Source organism: Protomyctophum parallelum, assembly GCF_964188405.1.
Source record: "Protomyctophum parallelum genome assembly, chromosome: 11".
Lineage (NCBI taxonomy): Eukaryota > Metazoa > Chordata > Actinopteri > Myctophiformes > Myctophidae > Protomyctophum > Protomyctophum parallelum.
Window position 1 is genome coordinate 44522738 of NC_139707.1, and position 22767 is coordinate 44545504.

Genomic DNA, 22767 nt, shown 5'->3' on the forward strand with positions numbered 1-22767 from the left:
ATATAAAGATGTCACCACCACCACCGCAGCTTGTGTTTTCACCCCACCAGGCCAGGGGGCTAGTTTAGTTTTCTGCTGAGCTAAAAACGGGAGGTCTGTACAGGGGAGGGGGGGAGAGAGAGAGAGAGAGAGAGAGAGAGAGAGAGGTGAACAATGGTGGATGAGCGCATGGTGCTGAGCCGTGGCCCCTCTTGTTTCAACAGCAGAACGGAGGGTTTGTGGTACAGCAAAGCCCCCGGCATCAAGGCGCTCAATGTGCCCTAGGCCCCACGTTTATCTCCAGCACTATAGGTCCAGGATTACCAAACCCACGGGAGGAGAGGAGACGGAAGGGAAACACTGACTGGACGCAAAACTGCCGCCCCCAGCAGGGTCTTTGTCCAAATGCTGCCCTCTGCCCCAGATCTATCTCGTTGTCCAACAATCTTTGAACAAACAAACAACTGTACATTTTGTTCAAAGATCGTTGGACAACAACTTCAGAAACTTTATACATCCACGTATGATAACAGCATCCTAAGGTTAGCAAGGAATATCACCTCTAATACTAAGCATGTGTTGTATGGAGAGTATAGGTTGCTGCCTTCAGGAAGGAGATATGGTGTACCACTGCATACAATAAGGTCAGACTAAAGAGGTCCTTTGTCCACCAGTCGACCTTGAGGCTTAATCAGGAGATGTAGTAGCCACGGGGTAATCTAAGCGGTGGATATTGCTCATGTCTTTATGTATGTAAATTTACATGTTCTTTGTGTTATGTATATGTGTTCTGCATACTTGGCGGCTGTGTCGCAAGACAAATTTCAGTGTGAACTGACAATAAAGTACTATATCATATCAACAGCGGGTCCTGGACCCCTAGGTGTCCAGGACCCCTAGGGGGTCCTCATAGTTACTATGGTCGGGGGGCATCTTTGTGTGATAGGATACTTTTTTTTGTCGTTAACCACTTGAATCCTATAGCACCTCTATTCTAAGGTGAACTTTAGCTCCAAATCGGATCTATTTAGCTCGCAACGCCTCGATAGGCTATTTTTGAGTGGTGCAACCACTCCAAGGAACAGCAATGTCTGTGTTAACCTATATGTGTGCGCTATGAGCTTGGCGATCAGCTATTTTCCAATTGCTAAAGCATGACATAATGCTTAAAACACCAAAATTCTATGAAATCTATTCAAAAACTATAATGAAGGTATAGCAGATCCACAAGCTCACAACGTGCAGCTATATGTTTTTGCTGCCTTAGCGGTATAGTGTGACTCCTTGTATGACGAATCGGGGCATATAATTTACTATATGATAAATAAATGCATATGGAGCAAACAGGGTTTCTTGCCCGACATTAAACGAGGTCATATATTATATACTAGACTACGCATTGAAGCGACGGGGATGGTTCGGGTGTTTTCTTTTGATTCTGGCCCCAAAACTATGGAATGCATTTCCCATCACAGTCAGAACAGCAGCATCACTCCCAGTCCCAATCTTCCGCCGTACTCTGAAAACCCACCTCTTCAGACTCCATCATGGCCCGTAGCACTTGCCCTAGCCTAGCCCCTTATAGATAGCACTTCATGTAGACTTGGATAGTATTTTAGACAGACTTATAGTTCGTTACGTAGACTGCACTAGAATTGCATTTCATGTAGTCATAGCACTTTATAGTACACATGTATATTGTATAATATATATATAATATAGTATAGTATGTATAGTTGACATAGATACTCCACTGTTACGTTCTTAGTTTATACATGATTCATGATAACTACCTTCTATATATGTGATGTATGCCATGCTTTTGTTTTTGCTTCATGTAAGTCGCTCTGGATCAAGAGCGTCTGCTAAATGCCTAAATTGTAATTTATTCACGAGGTGCTCCTCAGGCACACACAAGACCCGGACCCCTCGAGCAGAGCGGACGTCCAGAGGTCCAAGACAGTGGACAAAGCCCCCCCCCCCCTTATGTAATCCCCCAGAGGAATCTGTCCAGCCCACAGCTGAGCAAGGCAGGGTAGAGAGAGAGAGCCAATCAAATGATCCCAACAGGGACTCAAACCACCGCTGAACAAACATGTTCCTCCACAGAGTTTGTTTTTCGTCGGTCTAAGTTTAGCTCCTGTTTGTTATTGGCTGATCAGAGAACGAGCTTCTCTGGAGAGTTTCCTGTCACAATTAATAAAGGGTAAAAAAGCACAGATTGAGGGACACTTGTGATTTATTTATTTCCCCCCCCACATTCCTTAACCAGGCTACCCAAAAATAGACCCGTAACATTTGTTGCCTGGGGGGGGGGGTAGCTTGTTTTCGGTCGCCATTACTGATTTCAGTCATTTGGCTTCCAAATATGAAGGCATGATGCCTAACTGAAAATCTGCCACGTGTTGTGAGCTTGTAGATCGATCAGGCTTTTCTTTATTTGTTTGTAGTTATTTTAAGATCAAAGAGTATTTGAAGTGGTCGAACCAGGCAATGCAATACATGTTTTAGAAGCATCTTCCGTAAACATGCATGGTCTGAGAAATGTCATAAAAGTAAAAAGAAAAAGGTTTAACCCATTCTGGGCGGGAACCCCTTTTGGTGTTTTACCCCCTCAGGCCGGGAACCCATTTTGGGGTTCTGTACAGTACAGTATGTACAGTATTCAAAACTTTAACTAAAAATCTTGATGCTGCTATATAAATATTTGAAGTTTTTCAGAAAACGTTCGTTCTGAAAGAATATATATTCAAAGATTAGTGCCGCATTTTTTCAGCTTGTAGATCTGCTATTTTTCAATAGCTAAAGTATAACATAATGCTTAGTTAAAACACCAAAGGGGTTCCTGCCCCAAAATGAGTTGAGGCTGTGTGGAACAACAGCAACATTTTCTTAGAATGATAATAACTGTAATGCCTTTGATTGAACTTTCAGTGGCGATAGTTTGCTTTGCTCCTGCTCCGTGTATGTGCGTTACGTACGGATTGATTGAAAACTTGATTGAAAATTAATTCAAAAGGTTACAGACACAAGAAAGAAAGCCGTTAGGCTTGTTTCCGTTGTGCCCTTTTTGGGGAAAGGGGACATGGGGGGGAGTTACACAACAAAACAGACAAAACAAAATACCATTAGTATTTTTGCCCTGACCCTGTTCCTTTTGGGGAAGGAGGGGGGGGGGCAGGAGACAATGACATAACAAGAAACAAGAACACAGAAAAGGCACACACAACCCAGTTACCCAACCATTGACCAATAATCTTAGTTTTTAGTTTTTTCGTCTTATTTTTAACCTATTCTAATCTAAAAGTTCAGTATGGATTTAAAAATGTAGGTCAACCAACCATCTTTTTACCCCATTTTGGGCGCGAACCTCTTTTGGTGTTAGCATTATGTTATGCTTTAGCTATTGAAAAATATCAGATCCAAAAGCTCATAGCGCGCCACTCGGTGGCGCGCTATGAGCTTTTGGATCTGATATTTTTGAAAAATCGTGAAAATGCGGCACAAATCTTTGAATAGGTATATATTCTTTCAGAGCGAATGTTTTTCTTTATTTCTACGTCAGGCCTAAATGGGTTAATGTGCTTTTTGTGGTGTGCTTCTGGTCTAGGGGTGGACAGTAGCATGTATGTATGTTATCCCATTTTTAACCTGAGATCAGATTCTAAAAATGTCTTCTACATCCTGACAGTTTTCTGAAAAAGTCATGTTTCTATGTCAGTCGTTCTTCGATTTTTACAAAAATAGCAGACCTACAAGCTCGTATCGCGCCACTCGGTGGCGCGATACGAGCTTGTAGATCTGCTGTTTTTCAATAGCTAAAGCATAGCATAATGCTAACACCAAAAGGGGTTCCTGCCCCAAAATGGGTTATGTTACGTACCGTCTGACCGTGTGCTGTCCTTCTCGTCTCTAGGGGTGGACAGACAGTAGCAGCCAAGATGGAGGTGAAGACGTCACTTCTGGACAACATGATCGGGGTGGGCGACATGGTCCTCCTGGAGCCCCTGTCCGAAGACTCCTTCATCGAGAACCTGAGGAACCGCTTCGACCACAACGAGATCTACGTAAGTCCCATAATTTATGCTCTAGTCTTAGTGGTTTCCAAGCTTTATCGTGTCAAGGACCCCCAAAGTAAGTCCCATAATATTATGCTCTAGTCCAGTGGGAAATGCTATTAAATGGGGGTCTCTGTATAGACTAATGCATGTCAAACTGGGGGTCATTGAAATTAAACAGTTGGAGAGGGAAGTCTGGAGCTCTCTGGTGGAGCTGTTGCCACCGCGACCCGACTACGGATAAGCGGTTGAAGATGGATGGATGGATGGATGGACAGTGGTTCCCAAACCTTTTCGTGTCAAGGACCCCCAAATCATCGTTTATTAGGCCACGGACCCCGTCATTTGACAACATGTGCCAGTGACCACCGATAGGGGAAGATTCTTACGGCTCTAGCAGTGATTTTCACACGCATTAGGCTACGGACCCCCGATTTTATGGTCAATTTATATTGTAAAACCTCTGTTAATTTAACTCGGAGTGTACAAATGGAACCATTTGGTTCCATTTGTACACTCTCAGAGTTACAGACCCATAAGGGTCCGTTTGGTTCCATTTGTACACTCTCAGAGTTACAGACCCATAAGGGTCCATCTTTGTTTTTCTAATGGGGGTCCGTGGGGCTAATGAGGGGTCAATTTGGGGGTCCTTGACATGAAAGAGTTTAAGAAGCACTGCTCTAGTCTTCATCAGAGGTTCTCACTATAGTTCTGGCACAGGTCAAAGGTCACCCAGCTGTAAATAACCTTTTATTTCCCATCCACGGAATTACATTGTCACTTCATAGCACCTTTTTGTCATATTAACGAGAGTGTAAACATCTTTCCCACAAAGATAACAGTATGTCACGAGGAAAACTGCCCAGAGTATATTTGTTTCCATTCGGACAGACTGTAAAATAATTTTGGGATTTAGCCACTTAAACCCCAGCATTCCTATCCTGGGGGCAACGTTTAACCCGAGTCCATTTTTACTAAGTCTAGATAAAGTACAGTTTAACCAGGGTCCATTTTTACTAAGTCTAGATCAAGTGCAGTTTAACTAGCTTCCATTTGACTAAGTATAGAAGGTCTAAAGATTGTCTAAGTGGTTAAACCGAAGTGATATATTGATACATTCCAAATATGATCAAAGTATTCCGAGGCACCCCTTGGACTTGGCGTCAAGCCACTTTGAGAAGCCCTGCTCCACATGCATGTATTTGCCTTAAATACTTGTGTTTGCTGATCCCGGTGGGAAAATGTGTGCTTTTACTAATCAATCCTAATAGAAGTATCGGGAGCAGTGGCACCGGGCAGCTACTGAGCACTGGTGCCTAAAGGTAGCTCTCTCCACGCACCGGTGTCTGTAAGTGTTCCCGAAAATCTGCTGTGGGCGCTGCCGAGTACGCTGTTGCATCGGGTCACAAGCTATCTTTCGACCGTTGAATAGCCACGGGCTTGTTGTTGGAAAAAGGCTTCGGGTCATAAGCTGTTTTTAGTCTTGCAGTCTTGTCGCCATTGGCTCTCAGGTGCATTCACCATTCAGCAACTTTCTTTCATCTCCAGACTTCATCTGACTGCCAGTCTGTGGTAATCTGTCTGTAGTAGTCGGTTTGGTTGGAGAGCCACCTTAACATGGGAACAGGGTGGAAAAGCTGGTTGGGATTCGAACCCAGGACCTTCGGGCTGTGAGGCACCAGACAGTGCTGACCACTGAGCCGAGGGAGCTGCACCCCTGCAGACAAATTGTTAAAAATGCTTCGCTGTCTACTTCTATGTAATGTTCTCTTGCCTGAGCCTGTTATCATCTTGTTATCCTCCACCCTTCTTTTGTTTTATTCCCATGTTGTCCTAAAGAGACACCGTGTCAAGAGAGACACATCCCTGAGGAGGTGTAGTGTGTGTCTGTGTACAGACACTTTACTCGGCTCCATTGTTCCTCCGTTCATTTAACTTAAGACCCGGTCATAGAATATACAGTGGCCCAAATGCAGCGACCCCCCCCCCCCCACCCCCCCACCCCCCCTCCCCCAACCGCAGTCAACCCAACCAACCAGTCAATAAATCACATCACTGAGGAATGCAGATGATGTTCTCAAATGAGGCAGAACAATCCCAGAGAGCTCAGGGATGATGAGATTCACTGCGGCTGGGCTGGCTGGGCTGGCTGTCTGTTTCCCCCCCCCCCCCCCCTCTGGGGGCCATTGCAGAGCCGAGCGGGCTGGTAGAGATCCCTGGATCAGAGCGTTTTAGCTTTGGGGCACGGAGCCGATCCTCTGGCCCAGATGATTACAGCTCTGCTCCGGTTGTCGTTGGCCCAGTGTCGAGCGAGATGACATCACCGCACAGGGCTATGATTGGCTCATAGGCGCTGTGTGTGTGTGTGTGTGTGTGTGTGTGTGTGTGTGTGCGCTGCTCGGAGCCATAGCCACCCACACTTCCTGCTGAGCAATGGGAATGTGTGCAGTCAGTGTTTTTTGACATTTTTTCAGATGCCCTCAAATTTTCTCTCTCTCCCCGAAACGAGAAGAAAGGTAGACTGCTTCTAGCCCCAAGATTTAAACTCGTAGAGTTTTCTTTCCCGATTCTGACAAATCTCTCTACGAGAGTCTAATGCTGCCAAATGCTTGCCCGGTGCGAACGTTTGTGCCTGGAAATCACTCTTACCATGTACAAATGCAAAATCTAAGCTCCTGTATCCTTTGCCCCACTTGTATGGTGGGTGTACGCAAAACAATTACACACCGTACGACCGTAGTTTTCAATAGAAAAGGTATTTTGATCCACTCTGTCCATACTCGCATGCGCAACAGAACCCTGGCCGCTAGGGGCACTTTTACGCATTTACAATGGAGAGAAAACCAAGATGGCCGCCAGATTCCGAAACTAGAAACTGCCAGAAACTCTACGAGAGTCTGAATCTTGGGCTAGACTGCTTCCATCTCAGACTCTCTCCCATTGGCCCCGGTCTGCTCGCTGTGGAACTATAGATCCAGGAAATGCTTACATCTCAGACTCTCTCCCCTTGGCCCGGTCCACTCGCTGTGGAACTATAAATCCAGGAAATGCTTCCATCTCAGACTCTCTCCCCTTGGCCCGGTCCACTCGCTGTGGAACTATAGATCCAGGAAATGATGCACACACTGACAGGGAAGGCAGTTTTTAAAGTGTTGGTCTGTTATACAGACTCTTTGCCTGGCAGATCTTTCCATTACACCGCTTTGGTACTGTAACCCTACGGTGTATACAGGGGGATTGTTCCTTTAACCCACTTTGGGGAGGGAACCCCTTTTGTTGTTTTAAGCACTATATGTTTTACTTTAGCTATTGAAAAATAGCAGATCTATGAGCTTGTAGGTCTGCTATTTTTGAAAAGTCGTGAAAATGCGGCGCAAATCTTTGAATATATATTTCAGAGGGAACATTTTTAACTAAAATATTGGTTTCTGGGGGGGTCCCTGGAACAACATATTTTGAGATGGGGGTCCGTGGCCCAATAGAGATAATTCTGGGGGTACTTGACATGAAAAAGGTTGAGCACAACTGACATAGAAACATGGGTTTTTCAGAAAACTATTAGGATTTAGAAGCCTTTTTTTAACTGTGTTGGCGGGGCTGAGCGCTCTGACGAGGAGTATTATGGGATATCTTGTGTGTACTTTGGGGTTCTGGTGTGCAGGGAAGCGGTCGCGCTATTCAGAGGAAGAGAGATATTATGTTGTTTGTTTTTGCTACTGAGAGTTGATAGTTGATACAGAATTTAATTAGAACCCTGGCTGATCACGTTTGTTCTTTTGAATAATTTCTTTGTTTATTAAATCACCAGTTCTGCAACACGGACTCCTTTTTCTTTACAGCATAGAAAGAAAGTATAAGGATTATTCTGGAGAGGAGAGACACGGTGGTTATAGTACTTTTAACTTGTCATTTTAACCCATTCTGGACGGGAACATTATGCTATATACTTTAGCTATTGAAAAATAGCAGATCTACAAGCTCATAGCGCGCCACTGAGTGGCGTGCTACGAGCTTGTAGGTCTGCTATTTTTGAAAAAATCTTGAAAATGTGGCACAAATCTTGCTGTTGCCTTTAACATAACGCAGCATGCAAACTGGCCTCTTTTGTGGAAAAGGTCAAGCAAAACGGTTTATAATTCAGTCAGGTTGTATAATGACAGCTATTTGATGGCACAAGCTGCACCTCCAAACAGTGACCAGACAAAAATAAATAAACGGAAGCCTATATTTATCCACTAAAATCTGATGCATAAATCCCTGCATGCATGAGTGCGTTTGTTCCTCATTGACATATGATTCCTTTTCCCCCCACCCTCCCCCGGCGTATATAACAGGCAGAACAAGACACATGGCTTTGTTTTCCAGAGGGGATTTAAATACCATGGAAGTTCAAACACTTTATTCGGGTCTCCCTGGCATCTGTTGAACCACTTCTTAATACCGTCTGACTTCACCTAGTTTTGATGAGCAAGCAGAAATGCTGTGGGTTCCTTGAGTTCCTGCCTGTCAGACGCATTAATGTTCCCTGTGAGTTCACTGACTCACTTTCTCCCCTGAAGCACTTGGCATTTGGAATTGGAAAGCTAAGATCGGCTCTCCACGATAATAACCATCATGTCTGGAATTGAGGAGAGTTTTTTAGCGACGAAGGAAGTCCCTGTTCTTCTTTTCCACCATAGCTTGTAATTACAACCTCCTGGAGGCAGATCTGTTCTACCCCCCCCCCCCCCCCCCCGCCCCCCTCCTCTCTGTAATTTACACATGACTTGTTTTCCCGTACACAAACAATCTCAACGACACACATATTTTACAGTGTGATGGTTAAAGGTAGGGCGAGTGATTTCATTTGGTTAAGATCTGTGATAACCCATTTTGACCTGTGATCAGATTCTAAAAAGTTTTCTGAAAAAGCTATGTTTCTATGTCAGTCGTTCTTCGATTTTTCAAAAATAGCAGACCTACAAGCTATATGAGCTTGAAGATCTGCTATTTTTCAATAGCCAAAGCATAACTGCATCATATATATATATACATCACATATATAAAATGCATTTATCATGAAACATGCGTAAGCTAAGAACGTGACTAGAACATATCTATATAATGACACTATACATATAAACTATACATATACTATACTATGCTATACATATGTACTATGAAGTGCTATGACTACATGCAATGCAATTATAGTGCTGTCTACATGACATGCTATAAGTCTGTATCAAATGCTATCTAAGTCTAAAAAAAGTGCTATCTAAAGGGGGTAGGGTAAGTGCTATGGGCCATGATGGAGTCTGAAAAGGTGGGTTTTCAGACTATGGTGGAAGATTGGCAGTGATGCTGCAGTTCTGACTGCAATGGGAAGTGCATTCCACAGTTTTGGGGCCAGAAGGGAGAAGAGTTTGGGACGTGTGTGGAGCGTTGTCCCGGCGTTTTTAGTGAGGGTATACTTCCAGCTTTCCTGCGTTGGCTGATCTGAGTGCGCGGGAGTGACCCCGATGGGGGGAATATCTTTACGGCTCTAGCAGTGATTTCCACACTCATTAGGCTACGGACCCCCGGTTTTATGGCCAATTTATATTGTAAAACCTCTGTTAATTTCTTGTACACTCTCAGAGTTACAGACCCATAAGGGTATCATTTGGTTCCAAACTATCATTTAGCTGGGGACCCACTGGAACTCCCTCAGGTACCCTGAGTAGAAATAACCTTTTATAACAATAATAATATCACTTAACCTCTCATATCTCCATGTTTTCTTTGACATGGCTCGAGGCATCGTTCCCATCCATCATACTTCAGTCCCATTGGACACTAGAGACATGATGTCATGGCATCGCCATATGACTTCCCCCAATCCCCTGCCTCATTTCATGACGACGATCATGTCTGCTCTTAAGTATTGCCATATTTCCCACGCCACAGAGAACAATGTTTACTGTAGGCCCCTCTTGGATTTATATTTGTTCTGGGGGTCTGGAGGGGCCCTTCAGAGTAGGCCCCGGGCAACAATGTGTACAGAGCAAAAAAAGTAAAGAAAAATAGGCACTGATGCTTTTCCGGTTTTAACGGGTTAAAGTGTCAGAACTACTAAGGCCAATTATTGTAGAATCGGCCTCAGGTCTTTAACACATTTGATCCCGTTGACGGGTATACTCGTGATTGATTCATTTAAATTCATTAATCTTTTGACGTAGGCTCGTCTTGAGGCGTTATCGCTATCGCTATAACATTGCCTTGCTATTTTCCTTTTTTTCCTTTTTACCTCTCCGGTTGCTCATGCCGTTTCTGTATGATCAACCTCATTAGCTTCTGTTTTAGTCGTTCGCCTTTGCATGCTTTTTTTTCTCGGATACTAATGCGTTGTCCGTGGTTTTGAACTAATCGGCGATGTTCGGAGGTCTCCTCTGATTATCCGGTGAGCGCGATGGGAACATTGGCGTTTTTTCTAGAGCAAGGATGTACCTCGTTTTAGCTCGCTAGCATTGATGCTATGCTTTAGCATCCAAGATGGAAGCCAAAAGCGGATGCGCGTCATAGTGGAATAGCCTAAAATCACCGGCACCCAAGCTCTATATCACATTGTGTTAATGGCTTAATCAGCAGGTTATAGCAAAACATATAATATATATTTCTAATATTGTATTGCCTATAGTTTTTCTAAAATTTATATCCCACAATTTTGTAACCCATTTTTCACCCCTGTGTCAATCATCTAATGTGATCCTGGGCTCTACACACCCTCCACCAACCTAGTCCCGATATATGGGGGACATGGGGAGAGCAACGGACTTGTACTCATGCTTCCTTCATGCCTGAGTGTCCAAGTTGCTCCTTTTACACCTGACAGGGGGGAGTTTCCCTGGTTGGACGTAGCGCGTGGAAGGAACACGTTATTCCAACCAGTTCTTTCCCCCTCCATCAGGCGCCCCGGCTGGCCAGGGGGAGGCAGTTTATAGAGACCAGTTCTTTCCCCCTCCATCAGGCGCCCCGGCTGGCCAGGGGGAGGCAGTTTAGAGACCAGTTCTTTCCCCCTCCATCAGGCGCCCCGGTGCCTATAGTTTTGCACGCAATTGTTATCTAACCGTTGTCGTGAGCTTAAGGCACTCCCACTCGTCCACGACGTGCGTGTTTACATCACAGCTCGCTCACCTCTGTCCGCGGTATACCTCAAAAAGGTCCCATTCTGCCCACCCTGTGTACTCTTTAACAATAGGCCTGTGGGAGGTGGTGGCGTTGCCATGGGAGAAGAGGCCAAACTCTGCCGCCTGTCAGAGAGGGTTATGCAACGGCTATTATCACGGAGAGGGCAGAGAGGGAACGGTTGTGATTGGAGGCTGAAAGTGCAACCAGGGCTCTGTGGTGTTGAGTGAGGAGGAGGAGGACGATGATGATGATGGTGATGATGATGGCAACATGTGCTTTCAGAAGTACTTTAATCCATTTTGGACTGAGGTTGATAAAAAAAGGCGTCTAAATCCTAACATTTTTCTGAAAAACCCATGTTTCTATGTCAGTGGTGCTCAACCTTTTTCATGTCAAGGACCCCCAGAATTATCTCTATTGGTGCCACGGACCCCCATCTCAAAATATGAAGTCCCAGGAACCCCCCAGAAGCCAATATTTTAATTAAAAATGTTCGCTCTGAAATATATATTCAACGATTTGTGCCACATTTTCACGATTTTTCATGAATAGCAGATCTACAAGCTCATAGCGAGCTTGTAGATCTGCTATTTTTCAATAGCTAAAGCATAACATAATGCTTAAAAACGCCAAAAGGGGTTCCCGCCCAAAATGAGTTAATCGCCTGCTGTTGTCCTCCGTTGTCCGAAGTCGTCTGTGTTTTATTTATTTTTAGAACTCAATCCTCTCAAACTCAGTTCAAACGGACAGTTCTTCAGGCTCTGCCTGAAGAGGTTGAGATCCACTGTTCTTTTTTTTTTTAACACACTCCCACTAAAGACGAGGGAGGCATCATGATGATGACAGTCCTCTCACTCCAGCGTCAGGCAGACCCTCTCCTCTGACACCTCCACTCCCTGGCTCTCCTTTTCAGACCCTCTCCTCTGACACCTCCGCTCCCTGGTTCTCCTTTTCAGACCCTCTCCTCTGACACCTCCGCTCCCTGGTTCTCCTTTTCACTCCTGTGAATGCCGGCCGGCCGCATGCCAGGATTCCACACATTTCTCCTTTTGTTTTGGGGTCGCTCCGACCTGACCTCCGGCCTGCCTTCAGACCTGCCTTCAGGCCTGGCGTCAGTAAAAGTGTAAAATCAGTCATTACGACGGCATCAAGGCCTGCCAAAATACATTTTAGTCGACTAAAACTAGACTAACACTAAAACATTCCGGGTGACTAAAATGTGACTGAAACTAAATGAAAACTATTCAAGAGACTATGACTAAAACTAGACTAACACTAAAACATTCCAGGTGACTAAAATGTGACTGAAACTAAATGAAAACTATTCAAGAGACTATGACTAAAACTAGACTAACACTAAAACATTCCAGGTGACTAAAATGTGACTGAAACTAAATGAAAACTATTCAAGAGACTATTAAAACTATAATCAAAATTTGCTGCCAAAAACAACACTGACATCACTATGAATCCACTTGCATACTTGTGTTGTGTTGTCTGTATTCATGTCTTGCATTGTACATCGGTTTAAAATGTACAATGCAAATAAAAATGTGTATTTAGTGTATTAGCCAGTAGTGGAAAGTAGCATTTACTCAAGTACTGTACTCAAGTACAATTCTGAGGTATTTGTACTTGAGTATTTACAATTTACAATACTTTTTACTTCTACTTCTATTTTACTCCACTACATTTATTAGAAAACTTTAGTAGATTGGGATCATTATTATTAAAAATCATACAGTATAACCACTTAAACCTTATATACATTTCAGCCATTTGAGAATGGCCGAGCTAAAAAATACTTTATTACTTTCTTTAACTGTGTTGTGTGTATATATATATATATATGGAACATAACCTGTTTACAAAACGTTGACCTAAGGGGGAAACATGTACATGTACTGTATTGTATGTACTGGTACTATTATTTTTACACTTTGATTGCTCTTTCTTGCACTCTTTATCCCTGTTTGCTGTACTTGCTGTGCTTTTGTTGTTATCTGTTATCTATGTTATGCTATCTGTTATCCCATTCTGACCTGAGATCAGATTCATACGAGGTTTCCGCCGGACACACACTGGTCTGATGAACCCATTCTGACCTGAGATCAGATTCTAAAAATGTCAGTCGCTCTTCGATTTTTCAAAAATAGCAGACCTACAAGCTCGTATCGCGCCACTCGGTGGCGCGATATGAGCTTGTAGATCTGCTATTTTTCAATAGCTAAAGCATAACATGATGTTAACTCCAAAATGGGTGCCCGTTCAGAATGGGTTAAGCTAGTATCTACTGTATGCTTCTGCATCGTCTGTAAGGAAGCCACACCTCTTATGTACCTGTACAAAAGATGTATAACACAAGATGTTACACAAGATGTAACAAGTACAAGTACAACCATGAACCTACTTTTGGTACAATTTGATGGCAATACTTAAGTACTTTTACTCAAGTGAATTTTTAATTCCAGACTTTTACTTGTAACAGTAGTATTTCTACATTAGCAGTATTGACACTTTTAACCCATTTTGGGCGGTAAATGTTTTAAACATTGTTATAATTTAGCTATTGAAAAAAATAGCAGATCTACAAGCTTGTAGGTCTGCTACTTTTGAAAGATCGTAAAAATGTGGCGCAAATCTTTGAATATATATTCTTTCAGAGTGAATGTTTTTAACTCGGGTCTAGTAAAAATATTGAGTCCTTTTCCACCACTGTTCTGTCCTACCCGTCTCATTTGGTCTCTCTCTCTCTCTCTCCTCCAGACGTACATCGGCAGTGTGGTCATCTCCATCAACCCGTACAGACATCTGCCCATCTTCACGCCAGACAAAGTGGAGGAGTATCGGAACAGGAACTTCTATGAGCTCAGTCCACACATGTGAGTCCCTGGTTCTATTCCCACACGCCCTTAACTCTCCATTCTACAACAGGTCGTTTCGAGGAAGCAATCTGATTGGTTGAAACGGCTTCTAGCCGTGGATCAAACCAGCACCATTCACCACCTAATCAAAAAAATAATTCAGTTGATCTGTTCTCCCAGAGCGCTAGCAAACTCGGTGGCTATAGGCTAGCTGGTTTCTTGGGACATTTGTGGTCGTAGTGACTACATCTGTCAATAAAAATATATATTCTTTCAGCGATTTTCTTAGTTTTAAGGGTAACACTTCAGTGATGCTTGCGGAACTCGACTCCGTCTCGTTCCTGACCGCATCACTGTCGTGGCAATAATCACGTTGAACCACACCCTCTCGTGTAATATTGCATAAGTCTCTGTTCTCTAAACTTTAAGCAGTGGTTCACAATTCTTTATTTATTTTTTGTCTCGTGTCACCCCTGAATTACATTGTTATACTTTATAGCACCTTTTTGCCATATTAACTCATTGACACCCCATCTGGTGTCAATGAGTACAGTACAGTACTCCAGGACCGCTCACCCAGTCTATTAATGGTAAATGATTTAAATATTTTCCCCAAAGATACACTACCACTTGAACCCCAGCATCCCTATTCTGGGGGCCATCATTCACCACAAAAATAGCCGACAATGTGACACATTGTTAGCTGGATGCTGAGGCCGCACACCTACCATCAGCTCCCACTACTTACAACAACACCTACCATCAGCTCCCACTACTTACAACAACACCTACCATCAGCTCCCACTACTTACAACAACACCTACCATCAGCTTACAACAACACCTACCATCAGCTTACAACAACACCTACCATCAGCTCCCACTACTTACAACAACACCTACCATCAGCTTACAACAACACCTACCATCAGCTTACAACAACACCTACCATCAGCTCCCACTACTTACAACAACACCTACCATCAGCTTACAACAACACCTACCATCAGCTTACAACAACACCTACCATCAGCTCCCACTACTTAACGCACAACTTTCTGCACCCAAGCCGTGCTACTCATTATACACTGAGTTGGCGGTGCCCGGGGATCAAACCCATGACCTTGTGGTCCCAAAGGGGACCGCTCTACCGACTGAGCTACCCGGACACAGTGGTGTGAGTAGTGGAGAGTGAGAGGAGACAGTGGAGTGACACATTAAAGGTCATCGGGTTGGAGAATCGAGCCAGCGAGGTTTCAGCGACTTGCTGTCGGGCTGCATTAGAGCCTACGTGTGGTATTTGCGCCATCGTCGCCCAAATCCTCAAATTCTTGACACACAATTCTTCAAAGTTGACCTGCATGAGTCTATTAACTGAGTTACACTTGGTTGAGCATTGGGTGAACTCACTGAAAACATGGTAAATCTGATCCATTTTCGGTGCGTTTACACCGGTTATCAGACATTGTATTTATTTTATTTTTTCATTTTCTTTGGCTTTCGCCTTTATTGTATATGTTTTTATAGAGGGATAGACAGTAGGCTGACAGGAAATGGGGGAGAGAGATGGGGGAGATGACATGCAGTAAAGGCCGTCGGGATCGGGAGTCGAACCCGCGGCACACTGCCAGACTGGATCACCAGTCAAGGTGCCTGGACCGCTGAGCCACGGCCCAGGACAGACATTGTATTTATTGATGAATTGAATGATTGAATACGTTATATTAACCGAATTAGACAACGTACAAATGCCCTTAAATCTGGGACAGCGCCTGTCATTATAGATGTTGCTATATATTATGTATGTAGCAACATGATTCATTTATTTTAGATTTATGTTTTTTTTTTTTTTCAGAATTTTAGGTTTTAGGATTTAGACTGCATTTTCAACACTGGTCTCAGGTCTAAATAATTGCAAACCGGTTAACCCATTTTGGACGGGAACCCCTTTTGGCATTATTTTATGCTTTAGCTATTGAAAAATAGCAGACCTACAAGCTCATAGCGCGCCACCGAGTGGCGCGCTATGAGCTTGTAGGTCTGCTATTTTTGGAAAGATCGAAGAACGACTGACATAGAAACATAGCTTTTTCAGAAAACTGTCAGGATGTAGAAGACATTTTTTTAATCTGATCTCAGTTACAGCAAGTACAATTAGGAGGGTTGGGGGTCCTGTTTTTTTTTGGGGGGGGGGGGGGGGGTCGTCTGGCAGCAGTGGGTCCCCCCGGTGCCCCCAAACAGCAGGGTGTCCATCTGTCCGTCCCGACAGGGCGGACAGCACCACCGGGCCGCCATTGTTGCTCTGCCAGCATAAAACAAAAGGACCGGCGGTGATACTCATCAATTAGCTCGCTTCTCTCTCCCCGGTGGGGAGAGAGAGACTGACTGACATCCTCCTGCAGAGAGAGGCCATGTTTACTCTTCTGTCAAACCACACACACTAAACAGCCAATTTACACTCCTCTGTTTTTTTGTGACGCACAGATGTGTGCGTGTGTGTCTGTGTGTCTGTGTGTGTGTGTGCGCGTGGGTGCGTGTGTGCGTAGTGGGGAGCTCAGCATTGGACAGTGACAAATGTGTCCAGCTGTCCGCTCCTCTGCCTCTGAGAAGGAAGTGTTTCCTGCTCTCTCTCTCAGACAGTCCCAGTTCCACGGTTCAGTGGAACCCCCTCCCCTCTCCCACCTAAACATTGCCCTGGAACCCACCGAACGAGAGTGGGTGTCAGACTCTCAAGACCTCTGTCCTCCTAAACTCTTTTATGTCTAGCAGTGCCATGGCCTGGAATCTATAGGCGGGACATGAACCATTGTACCATCATGGTAAGAACCATTGTAATATCATGGTAAGGGCCTGTAACCCATTTTGACCTGAGATCAGATTCTAAAAATGTCTTCTATAATCCTGATCGTACTTCGATTTTTCAAAAATAGCAGACCTACAAGCTCTTAGCGCGCCACTCGGTGGCGCGCTATGAGCTTGTAGATCTGCTATTTTTCAATAGCTAAAGCATAACATAATGCTAACGCCAAAAGGGATTCCCACCTAAAATGGGACATTGATAAAGGAAAGCGACAATGGGTCTCTCACTGGCTCTGGCATGCGTAGAATCATGAGATGATGATGACGCCCACCCTATAAGAGTCTTCTCTGGTCAGTTCAGTGAAAATACTGTTAAAGTTGATACCGTTGTTATCATTATCGTCTCTGTCGGGTCGAAGCCTCATATCTCCAAAACTGTTACTTGTAAACGGGATTATAAAAGTGAAAGGCAAACGTGGAAGATCATAGAGCTATTTGAAGCTTGACATGCTGCCGTCTTCATTGCAGTTACCTCCCTGTCGGGAGGTTATAGCTTTTTACCACCCAGTAAATATTGCTCAAGTAGCAGTTAAGTCACTGGCTTAATGGGATGACTATTAGTAAGTGGTAGGTAACACGTTATATTCACTTTACAAGGTTGCCTTTGCAGATCTGTTATTTTTGTATACTTTTGTGTGACGCTGTTGTAGGATGATCAAGTAAAATTAGGGGTGTTAGTTTACGAAAACAAAACCCCACACTAAAGTTGTGACACTTATAATTGGCCTTTTCAACAGTGAAGTCTGTAACCCATTTTGGTGTTAGCACCATGTTATGCTTTAGCTATTGAAAAATAGAAGATCTAAAAGCTCATGGCGCGCCACCGAGTGGCGCGCTACGAGCTTGTAGGTCTGCTATTTTTGAAGAATCGTGAAAAAGTGACATGAAAGTGTTTGAGAACGACTGACATAGAAAAACTGCTTTTTCAAGAAAACAGTCATGGATTTAGAAGACCTCTATAGAATCGTTCCCAGGTCAAAATGGGTTAATAATATACGATTTAATGTAAGATCCCATTGCTCAACAGTTCCCGTCCATGTCTGCTCCATGTGGACAGATCTGGCTGCTTGTGGGCCTGTGGTAGCGTCGTTGTAACTATGTCAGCAACCTGTCTCTAAAGCGTTCACTAAACCCTCTCAGCCAAGTTGTTCAGGATTCATGTCAAATTAGAGCGGTTAAGATGTTTATCCGTCGCAGCTTTTTGACCCGGGGGTCCCGACGCCGAGGTCGACCTGAGGGGGAGGATAATGCACATGACGTTCCTTTTTGTTAACCCATTCTGACCTGAGATCAGATTCTAAAAATGTCTGTTTTTAAAATGACAGTTTTCTGAAAAAGCTATGTTTCTATGTCAGTCGTTCTTCGATTTTTCTAAAATAGCAGACCTACAAGCTCGTAGCGCGCCACTCGGTGGCGCGCTATGAGCTTGTAGATCTGCTATTTTTCAATAGCTAAATCATAACATGATGCTAACACCAAAATGGGTTCTCGCCCAGAATGGGTTAAAGCACTAATCCCCCCCCCCCTATCATGAAATACATCCTCTGTTTATCTCCCTTCTGTCTGCTATTTATTTAACAACGTGAAGACATGCACGGTGATAACATGTCCGCCACAAGATTTAGAGTCACTAAAAAGAGCCAAACTAGACATGATTGAGGATGACAGGTTGACAGGTTGAGAGAGAGAGAGACCGAGAGAGAAACGCCGTGAGCGTCAATAACTCTGCCGCGTTGAATGACATGTTGTCGCTGACTGTCATCGACTGATTGATTGAAATATTTATTTCACAGTTTGCAGAATTACAGTACATTTCAAGCCCAAATGTAGTTATTTATTCCCGATAATGCTTCTCATTTAATATTGTGTTAAATATTTGTAAAGCGCACAGACAGAATTAATGTACGGGCTATATTTAGGGCTATATCCAGGATTCGATGAGGTCCATCTACTGTATGGGGTCACGAGGCGTGACGGACTGACAGGCCATATATGGAGCGTGTGTGACGGGCGGACGGACTGGCATGTTGGCTCGCCCCCTTTCAGAACGACGTGGGCTAAGGTAATAATTCCCCCGTTCATTTTCCCCATAGACGTTTCACAAAAAGTATTTTTTTAAAGACGTTTACGCCGCGGACAAAGACAACTCTTGTCGTGACAAAACATGAAAACATGACAATAAACACAATGTTTTTTGGTCGATCAAATAGTTAGTGAGAAGAAAAACAAATAGTGTTGTACCCTGCCTTTTTTTTCTCCCTTCTTAGTAATTATTTGATCTGCCCAAAACATTGTGTTTATTTGTCACAACAAGAGTTGTCTTTGTCCGCGGTGTAAACGTCTTTAAATAAATACTTTTAGAAAAGTCTACGGGGGAAATGGACGGGGAATTATTTCCTGGGCCCTCGTCGGGGGGGCGGGACTGCGACTGCTCTATGGTCACAATTAACCCATTCTGGGCGGGAACCCCTTTTGGTGTTAGCATTATGTTATGCTTTAGCTATTGAAAAATAGCAGACCTACAAGCTCATAGAGCTTGTAGGTCTGCTATTTTTGAAAAATCGTGAAAATGTGGCACAAATCTTAGAATATATATTCTTTCAGAGCCAACGTTTTTAACTCAAATCTTTGCTTATTGGGGGGGGGGGGGGGTCCCTGGAACAACATATTTTCAGATGGGGGGTCGGCGGCCGATTACATAAAGTTTTTGGGGTCCTTGACATGAAATATTGAGAACCACTGATATAGAAACATGAGGTTTTTCAGAAAAAAATACATTTTAAAAAGACATTTTCAGGCTGTCGGAAACGGTCGGAGGTCTAGAGACGCCTCACTTCTATAACCGTCTGTGTTGGCTTGAAGCACTGCCGCTATTTTCAGTACTTTTGTGCAACACTGTCACACGACAAAGTAGAAAATGGGGCGTTCAGTTACATTAAAAGAAATATGGGCCCAGGCCGTAGCGTAACGGTCTGGGCACCGGACTGGTGATCCAGTCGCGGTGTGCCGCGGGTTCGACTCCCGGACCCGACACGGCCTTTACCGCATGTCATCCCCCCATCTCTCTCCCGTTTCCTGTCAGCCTACTATCTGTCCCTTAAAAAATCAATAAAGGCGTAAGCCGCAAAAAAATATCTTAAAAAAAAAAAAAAAAAATATGGAGACACAAGGTTTCTGCCCGACATCAGTGACGTATCGTATACTGTACTTAAGATGTCAACCTAATTGTCGTAAGAGCCTTGGGTCCTCCTATAAAGCAAGACAATGGAATTTAAGACCAATAATGCCAGAGAGACCAAGGGCTCTTTAGCTAAAAGGAGATTAAGCTGTCTTTATTTGGACGGCCTCTCAGCCAAAGTCACATTGTTTCCAAACACTCCATACATTGATCTGAATCCTCCTCCGGACCATCTGGAACATCCTCTTATTGATTCTGTAAACCGATCATTCCTTTGTTCCGGTCAAAGCCATCCGTACTGTCTTCTTCTTGGCTGTCTCATGTTTAGTCCATGATGTGCCAAACATATATATTTCAGTTAAATTCACAACCATTGGTAGACACTACTAGACAGCCACCAATAATAATAATAATAATAATAATAAATAATAATAATAGTATTTCTAATAGTACATTACATTACAAGTACAAGTAAGTACATTACCTAAGGTTAACACATTTTGGGTGGGAACCCCTTTTGGTGTTTTAAACGAAAGCATTATGTTATACTTTTAACTATTGAAAAATAGCAGATCTACAAGTTCATAGCGCGGCACCGAGTGCCGCGCTATGAGCTTGTAGGTCTGCTATTTTTGAAAAATCGTAAAAATGCGCCGCAAATCTTTTGCATATATATTCTTTCAGAGCGAACGTTTTTAACTCAAATCTTTGCTTCTGAGGGGTCCCTGGAACAACATATTTTCAGATGGGGGTCGGCGGCCAATTACAGAAGACATTTGTAGAATCCATAGTCGGGTCTAAATGGGTTAAAGTGCCTGTGAAGATGACTTTCATAGACGGTATTATCGTTGGCCCTCGTGGGAACCTAACCTCTAACCATCTTCATACAAGACCACATGACACGGCATCACCAAACGTTCTGATTTGTGTGTCTTTTAATGTATATTAAAGTCAAACATTGGCTTAAATTTAATGCCTTCAAAAACATAGGCTTCTTACTACATATACTCCACAAGGCCAGTCTCAATAGGTCCTCATCTCTGCTCCAGTACAGCTGGAAATAATCATTTGTGGCTTGGAAATGGAAACCCATTTGGATAGAGCCATTTACATATATTTAACTTACTGGTATTCAAATCAGAATCGTAAATGAGCGTGACTGCAGGCGCTGCAATTACATGTTTTGTTCCCTGCTGCATACGACGGTTACTCCTTGGAAAAATAACCCTTTCTTCTCGGATAAAGTAAAGTTTCTCCACGATCATTACCACGGCAATTTATGGCCCAAAATAATCCAACGCAGTCAGGTTTTGAGTTTGTAACACTCAGCAGAAAAGGGATACAACTTGAAGAGCGAAGGGCGACTGTGGCTCAGGAGGTAGAGCAGGTCGTCTAATGATCCGTGGGTTGGCGGTTCGAATCCCGGCTCCTCCTCCTGTCTACATGTCGAAGTGTCCTTGAGCATGAAGACACTGAACCCCAAATTGCTCCCGATGTGCTGGTTGGTGCCTTGCATGGTTTCCTCTGCCATCGGTGTATGAATGTCTGTGTGTGTGAATGGGTGAATGTAGTGAATGTAATGCACAATCTATGTAAAGCGCATTGGATAAAGGCGCTATATAAATGCACCATTTACCATTTAGCCATTGGCCTGCAAAAAAAGGGGTTTATATATTACCACGCCAAACTGTGCCTATCAACGGTCACTTGTGCAATAAATCAAGCGATTAAATGGAAGGTAAACATTTACACTGGCTCAGCCAGAAGTGCTTGTTGTGCCCAATAGCCAAAGGGCTACTTTGACTATTTGTATTGCAGAGGAAACTAGAAGATGTACACACATGCGTACAAATCATGCACATGCGAGAGAGTCTAAGCAAACATATACAACATGTGTTGTGGGAATAGAATAGTGTAAACTTGTGTTCAGCATCATGGAAAAATACAACCATTAAATATGTATTGTTTTTTTATGAATTTTTAATAAGGGGGGGGGGGATGCTGGCACAAACAAGTTTGATAACTACTGATTTAGTCAGTCATTTCGTTTGTAGAATCAGCCTCAGGTCTCAGGCCAATAATTTGATTTAGGTATTAAACCCTCCTGTGCCAATCACGAGAACACGTGCATGTGTGATCTTAGCCACGTTTTTCATGGATTTGAGGCTCAGGTGAGGTGATATGAGGTATTTGACGATGTCAGGAGCTCAATTAAAAAAAAATGACCACCACCTCCCGGTTAGCATATTAGCGTTTCTGAGGCTAGAGAAGGGAACCGACGGTGACTCAAAAATGGCCGATTGCTACTTCCGGTTCACAGAACCGGAAGGTTTGCGAGGTCTTCTTTGCGGCCTTTTTCGTGTTCGTTCTGTTGGTACTGCCGCCAGAGCGCTGGAGTCAATGGTGACATGGAACCAGTTAAATAACTCCTTTTTTTTTGGGTGAACTATTCCTTTAGTGGTTTAAATGGTGAGGTTGGAGCAGATGAGAGGACGGTTGTGAAGCCCATACAGCTCCTAAAAGCTAATGAAGAGGAACTTATATATTCGTCAGCCTTTTAAACATAATATAAATATATCCACCACATGAGTTAAATAGCACTCTCAGCGGTTGGTTAGAAGCACTTTGAGGCAACGTGGAGCTGGGTTTGAGCCTGCAGGCTGCTGCCACAGAGCGGAGGG

General features: G+C 43.6%; 1 protein-coding gene across 4 annotated transcripts in view; it reads left to right on the plus strand.

Annotated features, from left to right (window-relative positions):
- Positions 1–22767, plus strand: part of myo1b (myosin IB) — a 131466-nt gene that overhangs the window by 13676 nt on the left and 95023 nt on the right. For all 4 annotated transcript variants that reach the window (XM_083777069.1, XM_083777071.1, XM_083777072.1 and 1 more), the window contains 2 exons: positions 3896–4046; positions 13953–14068. In XM_083777069.1, coding sequence (XP_083633195.1) covers positions 3896–4046; positions 13953–14068 — 267 coding nt within the window. The remainder of the gene's footprint in view (positions 1–3895; positions 4047–13952; positions 14069–22767) is intronic.